Source organism: Mesoplodon mirus (genome assembly GCF_964341445.2).
Source record: "Mesoplodon mirus genome assembly, chromosome: 3".
Taxonomy (NCBI): domain Eukaryota; kingdom Metazoa; phylum Chordata; class Mammalia; order Artiodactyla; family Ziphiidae; genus Mesoplodon; species Mesoplodon mirus.
In genome coordinates, this window is record NC_138978.1 from 44,587,258 (window position 1) to 44,599,587 (window position 12,330).

At 33.1% G+C, this 12,330-nt stretch overlaps 1 protein-coding gene across 1 annotated transcript in view; it reads right to left on the reverse strand.

The window, feature by feature from the left end:
* AGBL4 (AGBL carboxypeptidase 4) overlaps positions 1–12,330 on the reverse strand; it is a gene marked incomplete at both ends in the record, with an annotated part of 1,397,496 nt that overhangs the window by 1,264,899 nt on the left and 120,267 nt on the right. The window contains one exon of the mRNA XM_082613081.1: positions 5,916–6,038. Coding sequence (XP_082469207.1) covers positions 5,916–6,038 — 123 coding nt within the window. The remainder of the gene's footprint in view (positions 1–5,915; positions 6,039–12,330) is intronic.

Genomic DNA, 12,330 nt, shown 5'->3' on the forward strand with positions numbered 1-12,330 from the left:
TTCAACATCAACTTATGATAAAAACTCTCAAGAAAATGGGCAAAGAGGGAACCTACTTCAATATGATAAAGGCCATATATGACAAATCTACAGCAAATATCCTAGTCAATGGTGAAAAACTGAAAGCATTTCCACTAAGATCAGGAACAAGAAAAGGATGCCCACTCTCGCCACTCTTATTCAACACAGTTTTGGAAGTTCTAGCCACGGCAATCTGAGAATAAAAAGAAATAAATGGAATCCAAATTGGAAAAGAAGAAGTAAAATTGTCACTGTTTGCAGATGACATGATACTATACATAGAAAATCCTAAAGGTGCCACCAGAAAACTACTAAAGCTAATCAATGAATTTTGTAAGGTTGCAGGATCCAAAATTAATGCACAGATATCTCTGGCATTCCTGTACACTAACAACAAAAAGCCAGAAACAGAAATCAAATAAACAATCCCATGTACCATCGCAACAAAAAGAAAAAAATACCTAGGCATAAATCTACCTAAGGAGGCAAAAATTTGTACTTAGAAAACTATAAAACACTGATGAAAGAAATCAAACATAACATAAACAGATGGACAGATATACCATGTTCTTGGATTGTAAGAATCAATATTATGAAAATGACTATACTATCCAAAGCAATCTAGAGGTTCAATGTAATCCCTATCAATGGCATTTTTCACAGAATTGGAACAAAAAATTCTACAATCTGTATGGAAACACAAAAGACCCCGAATAGCCAAAGCAATTTTGAGAAAAAAAAATGGGGCTGGAGGAATCAGGCTACCTGACTTCAAACTACACTACAAAGCTACAGTAATCAAGACAGTTTGATACTGGCAGGCACAAAAACAGAAATACAGATCAGTGGTACAGGATAGAAAGGCCAGAGATAAACCCACGCACATATGGTCACCTAATTTTTGACAAAGGAGGCAAGAACATACAATGGAAAGAAGACAGTCTCTTCAATAAGTGGTGCTGGGAAAACTGGACAGCTACATGTAAAAGAATGAAATTAGAACACTCCCTAATACCATACACAAAAATAAACTCCAAATGGATTAAAGACCTAAATGTAAGACTGGATAAAACTTGTAGATGATAACATAGGAAAAACACTATTTGACATTAACCACAGCAAGATCTTTTTTGACCCACCTCCTAGAATAATGAAAATAAAAATGAAAATTAAAAAATGGGACCTAATGAAACTTCAAAGCTTTTGCGCAGCAAAGGAAACCATAAACAAGAGAAAAAGACAAACCTTAAAATGGGAGTAAATATTTGCAAATGAAACAGTGGACAAAGGATTAATATCCAAAATATACAAACAGTTCATGCAGCTCAATATCAAAAAAAACCAAACAACCCAAATAAAAAATGGGTGGAACACTTAAATACACATTTCATCAAAGAAGACATACAGATGGCCAAGAGGCACATGAAAAGATGCTCAACATCACTAATTATTAGAGAAATGCAAATCCAAACTACAATGAGGTATCACCTCACACTGGTGAGAATGGCCATCATCAAAAAAGCTACAAATAATAAATGCTGGAGACGGTGTGGAGAAAAGGGAACCCTCCTACACTATTGGTGAGAATGTAAATTGATACAGCCACTATGGAGAACAGTATGGAGGTTCCTTAGAAGACTAAAAATAGAACTACCATATGACCCAGCAATCCCACTACTGGGCATATACCCTGAGAAAACCATAATTCAAAAGGACACATGCATCCCAATGTTCATTGCAGCACTATTTACAATGGCCAACACATGGAAACAACCTAAATGTCCAACGATAGATGAATGGATAAAGAAGATGCGGTACATATATACAATGGAATATTACTCAGCCATAAAAAGGAATGAAATTGGGTCATTTGTAGAGATGTGATGGACCTAGAGTCTGTCATACAGAGTGAAGTGAGCCAGAAAGAGAAAAACAAATATCGTATACTAACGCATATATGTGGAATCTAAAAAATGGTACAGATGAACCTATTTGTAGGGCAGGAATAGAGACATGGACATAGAGAATGGACATGTGGACACAGTGGGGAAAGGGGAGGGTGAGATGAATTGGGAGATTAGGTTTGACATAAATACACTACCATGTGTAAAACAGATAGCTAGTGGGAATGTGCTGTATAGCACAGGGAGTTCAGCTCAGTGCTCTGTGATGACCTAGATGTGGGGGAAAAGGGGGAGGGAGGTCCAAGAGAGAGGGGATATAGGCATACATATGCTGATTCACTTCATTGTACAGCAGAAACTAACAAAATATTGTAAAGTAATTTTACTCCAATAAATAAATAAATAAATAAAATATACAACCTTTACCTAAGTCCTTATCTCAGTATGATTGTGGGAGGAACCCAATTTAAGGCTCTGATATTGCAAGGTTTTTCTAAGGGTTGGAAATAACACTCACAAATACACCAAGAAAAATTCTGGTACATTTTAACACCCTTGAAACGGTGATATTATACATGTGCCAGAATTAGTACCTGAAGTTCATTGCTAGATATTGTGCTAAGTCTATTTTGTATGTTATCTCTAATTTGCACAATAATTCTACAATACAGATACTTAATTTCCTAATTTTAAGTAAACTTTAAGTGATAACATCAGCATGACATAACCAAGTACGTGCTAAAGTTAATATATGAACCTAAGTCTGTCTGAAACCAAAACCTGTGTTTTTTGGTATTATACTAAGTTACCTCTTGTTTAAAAAAAAATTAGTTAGCATGCCCTCTGGATTCATCCATGTTGTCACAAATGGCAGGATGTCCTTTATATGGCTGAATACTATTTCATTATATATTATATTTATATATATATATTCCATCACTCATATATATCATGTGTGTGTGTATATATATATATATATATCATATTTTCTGTATCCATTCATCCAGCAAAGTATATTTAGGTTTCCACATCTTGCTATTGTGAATAATGCTGCGGTGAAGTTGATTTCATAGATACAGAGAAAAGAATGGTGGTTGCCTGGGGCTGAGGGAAGGGGAACTGGGGTGTTGTAAGTCAAGGGGTACAAATTTTCAGTTATAAGTTCTGAGGCTCTAATGTACAGCATGGTGACTAGAGTTAAAGAATATGGTATTGTATACTTGAAAATTTCTGAGAGTAGATCTTAAGCATTTTCACCACAGGGAGGGGAAAGGAGATAACTATGTTAGCTATGTAAGGTGATATTTGTGTTAATTATCGTGATTTTGGTAACTGTTCTACAATATACATGTATATCAAATCATTACATCATACACCTTAAATATATGCAATTATATTTGTCAACTATTCCTCAATAAAGTTAAAAAAACAACAAAGTATATCAGCCATCTGGATATCTAAAAGAAAAGTTCAGGTGCAGTATTAAGCTAAAAACCCTGATTTCTAATGTAGTCATAGCATATTTTCATGCTGCACCAATAATAAAGACTATTTTATTTTCTTTCAAGAGGAAATAAAACATTAATTTTTAAAGCTTACAAAAATAAATGTAGTAAAACTCCATTGGGGGAATTAAAAATAAAAGTTTTAAAGTTTTTATTTCTATTGTCTGAAATGATATATAAATAACTGAACCATATCTTTATTTCACTGATGCTTTTTCATGCCATGGTAATTTAATACAACATACTAAATCTCTCAGGCTAACCAATTAGTTTGAAGTATGAATTATAGTACACTTCTCACATTCAATACACATATATGCATATCAATCATAAAAGAATAATCAAATTGCATATGATGGCAACCAAACATAGTATTTATTTGGATGGTTTATTTTAAAACAGTAGTAAACTTTTCATTTTTCTTTATCATAAAACCTTTTCCTATATATCTTATCACCTAGTGAGAAATTTTCAACAATATGTTAATTATTCATGTCATAAGTTGACCTATAATAAGGTAATACATATATGCAGTGGTTAAAAGTATGGCCTGTGGAGCCAGGAAATTCTCAGTTTCAAATTCAGCTACATACACCACTTGTCAGTCATGCAATTCAAGGTAAATAACTTTACATCTCTGAGCATCACTTTCTTCACCTACAAAGAGAGATATAATACCTCAGAAGTCTTTTGTGTGTATTAAATGAGATAAACTATATATATCATTCCTTACAGGGTATGGCAAACAATAAATAATAAAGTGATACTTACTATTGTTTTTTTCCCTTTATGTTCTTGCTGCTATTAGTTAAATTTTTATTTATATGTAAAAATATTTTTATTAATCTTAAAATCTCACTTTATGAAGACCATTTTGTTCACTATCTGTCCTCCTTCATTTATTAATTCCTCTGGTGCTCTCTCTTGCTCTCTCTCTCCCCACTCCTTCTGGGGCTCCCATTATGCATATACTGATCTCTTTGATGGTATTGCATAAACCCCTTAAGCTTTCCTCACTCTATTTCATTCTTTTTACTTTTGTTCCTCTGATTGCATTATTTCCAATAATATGTATTCAAATTCACTGATTCTTTCTTCTGCTTTAGTCTGCCATTAAAGTCCTGTAGGAAGTTTTTTCAGTTCAGTTACTGTGTTCTTCAGCTTCATGCTTTCTATCAACATTTGGTACTTTCAGCATTATCTCTCTCTCTGATGAAATTGTCACTTTGTTCATGCAATGTTTTCTTGACCTTGGTGAAAATCTTTATAACAGTTATTTTGATTTCTCTGTCAGATAAATCATGTAACTCCATTTCTTTAGAGTCAGTTTCTGATAGTACACTAGGTGCTAAGGAACGAAAATTAATAAGAAAACATCACTGACTTCAAGGAATTTTCAGTGATAAGGAAAAGGAAAGAGATCATTAAATGACTGCAATGCAATAAAAACTATCAGAGCAGAGGCTGGTAAATCATAGAAGAGGTGCCTGTAAATATACAGGTAGAGACGGGTAAACCTGCCTGGGAGGTGCTGTGTCTCAGAGGAAGAAATGCTGGCCTGAGTCTGAATTAACATTTTACCAAGTAGAGAAAGGCATCTGGGGCACAGAGAAAATGGCATCTGCAAAGGTACAAAGACTTGAGAGAAGTTGGTGGACTGGGGAACAGCAAGAAATTAAATATGGCTTTTTATCAAAGCTAACAGAAAATTAATCTTTTTAATTGTTGGTAAAAACAACCATGGTACTTAGGGTTCAGAGAACTGTCATATAACTGGAATGTCCCTTCAATCACACACACACATACAAACACATTATTCAAAACCAAAAATAATCAACAACTGTTTATAAAACAAAGTTATGTTTAACTTTCTCATTAATATTTTCAACATATTCTGAATACCTACTATGTGCTTATATGCCATTCAGAGTATGAGGCTCAGATATAAAGAAGTTAACAAGATTCAACTACTACTGGGTGGAAATTCACAATTAAGCCCTGTTCTCCCTAACAGAATACTCACAGCATTTGCTGTTTATGAAGTATATTACTTTTTCTGTTTTGTTTGTGTTCAACTGAATCTTTTCTTTAATTGCTTCTTTATAGAGAAGACTGCTTTCAGAAAGACTAAGAACCAGGTATACAGTAGACATTGAATAATTAATAATTTATCAAGTATTCAAATTATATTAGTTTTATCCCAAAAGAAATAATATCTGGGTAAGTATTTGATAAAATATAAGGTACTGCATAAATGTTCATTAGTACTACCATTATCCTTCTAATCATTTATAACAACAAAAACATAGCACTTCATTTTTAAGTATTTCCAAGTTAGTTCATTCAAAATAGATTGTTCCTGACAACTTATTTCATTATGGTAAAAAATTAAATGGGTTGAATCACACTAAATGGTCAGATGGCATTAGATTCCAAAAACGACTCACTAGACAAGCTCAAAAGAAAAGGCCTTTGATACACTCACCACTTTCAAAGCAAGCATCAAAGATAAGATGTCCTTTCTTGGGCTGTCCACAGTATCCAGTTGGAAGCACCATATATTTGCTCACATTCCCTCCGATAGTATCATCATTTCCCAGATCATTGCCTATTGTTCAAAAAAATTGGCTCATGTTAAACAGAAATCATAATGCGTTTAGTAACAGAAGTCCAATAAAATTTTTACCACTAATTTCCCCCCTCCCCTGTAATTTGGTGCTTATCCAGGCATTAAAAAAATTAACCACATATTGTGGTAGAGTAGAAAGAGAATAGATTTTTAAATCAAAAAGATATAGGCTCACATCTTATCGCTACTACATATTAATTCTCTGCGTCACAAAGCAATCAACCAAGTCCTTTTAAGCCTCAGTTTCTCTCATCCACAAAAAGGGAATGGTAAAACCCATATTTCTAAATTGTGTTATGAGAATTAGGTATGAAAAATATCTAGTATAACTACTGAAATGCAAAAGATGTTTGTATTTCAGTGCACAAGTGAGACTCATTGTAAGAGGCAGAGCTGTAAAAGAAAACAATCCTCTACACCTGGGGGAAGAGCACAAAACAGTCCTGGGCCTAAGACTATATATCAACATTATTGAAGGTCCCCTACCCCTGGGGAAGGAGTAAAAAACAATCGCTCACAAAACATATCAAAGATTCAAAGCAGAATTAAAAGAGGAAAGAGAAGTGGGATCACTGAAAAAAACCCACTCCAACATCAGAACATACAGGGCCTGCCTAAGACCTAGGCTAGACCAGTATAAAAGAAACACTCCTAATCCCTCAATACCAATATAGCAAGCACTGGATAACAAACAAAGCAATCTAATTCTAGCATAGGGACAAAAGTATAGATAGAAGCCCCCTCTGTAATAGGAGTATCCAAGGGAAGGACAAAAGTTTAAGGTGGAGCAGAACATTGAAGAAAAACCCTCAATCACCCTAGCCCTTTCCTTCATGAATAAAGTATCACTAGAAGCATATGAAGCCAGTGGCAAACTGAAGACAACCATAGCAACAATGAAACTCAACCCAGCTTAACTCCTGACTGGGTAGATATAAGCCCTCAAACAAATATACCTAAGATAAGAGGTGCAAGCATTGTGACATATAATATTTATATCATTCTCTACAGTTCTACATGAGTTATACAGTATTCAATTAAAAAGTGTGGAACATACAAAAAACTCAAGAAAAAAACAACCTACTATCTTGGGAGAAAAAATAAACAGAACTAAATTCAGAAATGACCAGACACTGGAATTATCAGAGTGTGAATTTAAAATAACTAAGAATAATATGTTAAATTTTCTAGTAAAAAATGAGGACAAAATGCATGAACAAATAGAGAATTTCAGTAGAGAGATGGAAATTACAGTAATAAGCCAAAAGGAAATGCTAATGCTAAAAAACACAATAAAAGAGATAAAGAATGTCTTCAGTATACTCATCAGTAGGCTTGACACAGATGAGGAAAGAACTGTGAACTCCAAATCAATAGAAATAAACAGAACAAAAACAAGGAAAAGAAAAGAAAAAAAACAGCAACTAAGGGCTGTGGAATAAAATAAAATAATCTAATGTACGTATAACTGGAATTCCAGAAGGAGGTCGGAGGGCAGAAGAAATATTTGAAGAGATAATACCTGAAATTTTCCCACATTTAATGAAGGATATACAACTACAGGCCCAAGAAGCACCAAGCAGAATATACTTTTTAACTTGGTATTTCATATTTAAAAATATAAAGCACATAAAAAGGAACTAAGATAAAAAATTAGACTACTCATAAGAAACTGAAAAACAGAAGTCAAAGGAATAACATCTTAAAGTTATTGAAAGAAAAAAATATCAACCTAAAATTTTAGACCTGGAACTTCCCTGGTGGTCCAGTGGTTAAGATTCCGCACTCCCGGGGCTTCCCTGGTGGTGCAGTGGTTGAGAGTCCGCCTGCCGACGCAGGGGACATGGGTTCATGCCCCGGTCCAGGAAGATCCCACATGCCGCGGAGCAGCTGGGCCCGTGAGCCATGGCCACTGAGCCTGCGTGTCCGGAGCCTGTGCTCCGCAATGGGAGAGGCCACAACAGTGAGAGGCCCGTGTACCGAAAAAAAAAAAAAAAAGATTCCGCACTCCCAATGCAGGGGGCCCAGGTTCAACCTCTGGAAAGGGAACTAGATCCCACATGCCATAACTAAGAGCCCGCATGCCACAATTAAAAAGAGCCCGTATGCTGCAACTAAAAGATCCTGCATACCACAATGAAGATCTTGCACACAGCAATGAAGATCCTGTGTGCTGCAACTAAGACCCGGTTGCAGCCAAATAAATAAATAAATAAAATTTTTAAAATAAATAAATAAAATTTTAGACCCAGTGGAAATATCTTTCAAAACTTAAAGCCACAATAAAAGTATTTTGAGAAAAACAAAAGATGAGAAAATTCATTATCAGCAGTATGATATTATAAGAAATTTTAAAGAGAGTTCTTCAGGCAAAAGGAAAAATGATACCAGGCATAAACAAAGGAAGGAAGGACTCGAGAAATGACATAAATTGACATAAATATAAATGTTATTTTTAATCACTCTAAAAGATACATGATCAGCTAAAGAAAAGATAAGAGCAATGAGCTGTGGGTTTATGCCATAAGTAAGAGTAAAATATGTAGCAATAATAGCACAAAAGATAGGATGAAGCAATTGGAATTATTGTCTAAATTTCTTAAACTAAATATAAAACTGCATAATATTGTTTGAAAGTAGATGAACTATAATAAAGATGTATATTGAAAAGCCTAGGATAAACACTAAAAATAGTTTTAAATAAGCCAATAGTGAGGGTAAAATGGAACTAAAACAAATAGCTAATTAATCCAAAAGGAAGCAGAAAACAAAAGAGGAGAGAGGGAACAAAGAACAGATGGAGCAAGTAGACAAAAACTACCACAATATTATAATTAAATGCAAACATATATTAAATAATCTTACATGTAACTTAGGCAATTTTATAATAAATTTATGTCAGATTAAATACAAAGGAAAAACCAATGAGATGCTGTCTATAGAAAATCAAGTTTAAATATAAAGACATGGGTAAGTTAAAAGTAAAAGGATTTAAAAGACATTCCATGCAAACAATAATCAAAACAGACTCAGAGAGGCTATATTAAGGTCAGCCAGTGTAGAATTAAGAACAAGAAATAATACTTGGCATAAAGAGAGACATTATATAATAAGGGAGTCAATTCACCAAGAATACATAAAAATCCTAAATATGTATGCACCTAAAAACAAAGCTTCAAAACACATGAAGGATAATTGATAGAAATAATTACATTGGAACTCCTTCAACACTACCATCTCTGTAATCAATAGAACTTGACAAATTAACAACATAAGGAATGAAAAATGGAACATCACTAAAATCCTACAGGCATAATAAGGGAATATCATGAACAAGCTTAAGTCATAATTTTGTGAACTAAGATGAAATGACAAAGCAGACGAGTACATTACAAAAATAGAAAACTAAATTACCAGTTTTCCTTATGAATGCAGACTCAAAATCCTCAGCAAATTATTATCAAATCAATGTAAAAAGTATAATACATAATGACCAAGTACAATTTACCTTGGGAATGCAAGACTTGTTCAATGTTCAGAAATCAATGCAATTCACCATATCCATAGACTAAAAATCAAATCTATATGATCATCCCATTAAATGGGGAAAAATTCTGATAAAATTAAATATCTATTATCAGCATGAGAAGAATTAAAGGGAATTCCTCAACTTGATTAAGGTATATATTTATATGTTGTATAATATATATAAAGAATGCAGCTAAATTATATTTAATTGTTAAAGACTAAAATTTTTCTGCCTAATACTGGACACATGACAAGGATGTCCATTCTCATCACTCCTATTCAACATCATTCTAAGGGTTCTAAACAAGAAGACAAGAAAGAGAAAACAAGAAGACAAAAAGGAGAAATAAAAGGTATACATACTGTCTCTATTCATAAACAACATAATTGTCTAGATAGAAAATCTCAAAAAATTTACTAAAAGCTACTATATGTAATAAATGAGTTCAGCAAGGTTACAGGACAAAAGGTCAATATAAAAAATCAATTGTATTTCTTATACTAGCAACAAACAACTGTAAATTAAAATAAAAAGCACTAACGTGTACAATAACGCCAAAAACTACAAAATATTTAGGTATGATCTGACAAATCTGTGCAAGATCTGTATGCTTAAAATGAAAAACATGGATAGGATATATCCAAAAGGGCCTAAATAAGTAGAAAAATAAATCATGTTAATGGATTAGAAGACTCACTATTGCCAAGATATCAATCTCCATAAATTGATCTATAGACTCAGCACAATCCCAACCAAGTACCCAGCAAGCTGGTTCTAAATTTATGTGGAAAAGTAAACAAACTAAAACAACCAAAACAATTTTCTTAAGGAATAGTATGGAATTAGAGAGGTGATAGACACATACTTCATTGGAACAGAACAGACTGTGTAGAAATACATCCACACATATATGGTCAGTTGATTTTTAATAAAAGAACAAAGGTAATTCAATGTATAGAGGGTAAATTTACCCCAAATAGTGTTGGACAAGTTAGTAATCCATATACTAAAACCAACCAGACATCACACATAAAAATTAATGCAAAATAAATCAAACACCCAAATGTAAAATATAAAACTTATAGAAGAAAATATGAAAGTTTTCCACACACAAAAGAATGAGGTTAGAACCTTACCTGACACCATATACAAAAATTAACTCTAAATGGATCAAAGACCTACATGTAAGAGATGAAACTATAAAACTCTTAGAAAAAAACAGAGGGAAATCTCCATGTCATTAATTCTTGATTTGGCAATGATTTCTTGGATATGACACCAACAGCACTGCCAACAAAAGAAAAAAATAAAATAAACTTCATCTAAATTAAAAACATGTGTGCATTAAGCACCATCAACAGAGTAAATTGACAACCTACAGAATGGAAAAAAAATCTGTGAATTACATATCTGATAAGAGGTTAACATCCAGAATATATAAAAAACTCCTACAACTGAACAACCAAAACAAAAAGAATAATTCCAAAATAGGCAAAGAACCTGAATAGACATTTCTCCAAAGAAATACAAGTAGCCAATAAGTACATAAAAAGATACTCAACATCACTAGTCATTAAGTAAAAGCAAGTCAAAACCATGAGCTACCACTTCCCACCTATTAGGATGGCCACTATCAAAAAAATGAAAAATAATTTGGTCAAGACATAGAAAAACCAGAACACTTGCACATTGCTGGTGGGAAATTATAATGGTACAGCCACTGTGGAAAACAGGCTGGTGGCATAAAAACAGTTTCAAACATAAAATTACCATAGATCCAACAATTCCACTCCTAAGCATATACTCAAAAGAATTGAAATTAGGGACTCAGATACTTGTATACCAATGTTCATGGCAACATTATTCTCATAGCCAAAAGATAGAAACAACCCAAATTCCATCAACATATGAATAAAATTTTTAATATTGTAGATACATACAATGAAATATTTATTATTCAGCCATAAAAAGGAGTGAAATTCTGATACAGGCTACAACATGGATGAACCCTGAAAACATTAGGCAAAATGATAAAAGCCAGACAATGACAAATATTGTATGATTCCACTTATATGAGGTACCTAGAATAGGCAAATTCATAGAGAAAGAAAGTAAAATAGAGGTTACCAGGAGCTGGATGGAGGAGGGAATGGGAGTTATAATTTAATAGGTAGAGAAAGTTTCCATTTCAGATCATGAAAAAGTTCTGGAAAAGGGTAGTGGTGGTGGTTACACAACAGTGTGAATGTACTTAATGCCACTGAATTGTACACTTAAAATGGTTAAAATGTTAAATGTTATGTACATTTTACCACCAAAAAAACCCCTTAAACATGAAATAAATGGAAAGTATTTTTTAAGTGGCCAAATGAAAAAGAAGTATGAGAATATCTGTGTATCCTTATGTTAGGCAAGATTTTACTATATAAGACATGAAAATCACAAACCATAAAAGAAAAAAGTTATAAACTGGATTTTATTAAATTAAAATTTGCTGCTCTTTGAAAGGCATTATTAATTAAAAGAAAAAGTTGAGCCATGGACTGAGAGAAAATACTTGCAACACACATATCTGATTAAGGACTATATCAAGAATACATAAAAGATTTTATCAGATATTTCACCAAAGAGGATAAATAGGTGTCAAATAAGTCCATGAAAACATGCCCAACAGCATGAGTCAATAGGGAAATGCAAATTAAAACCACAATGAAATACTACTACATACTTAAAAAGGCTAAA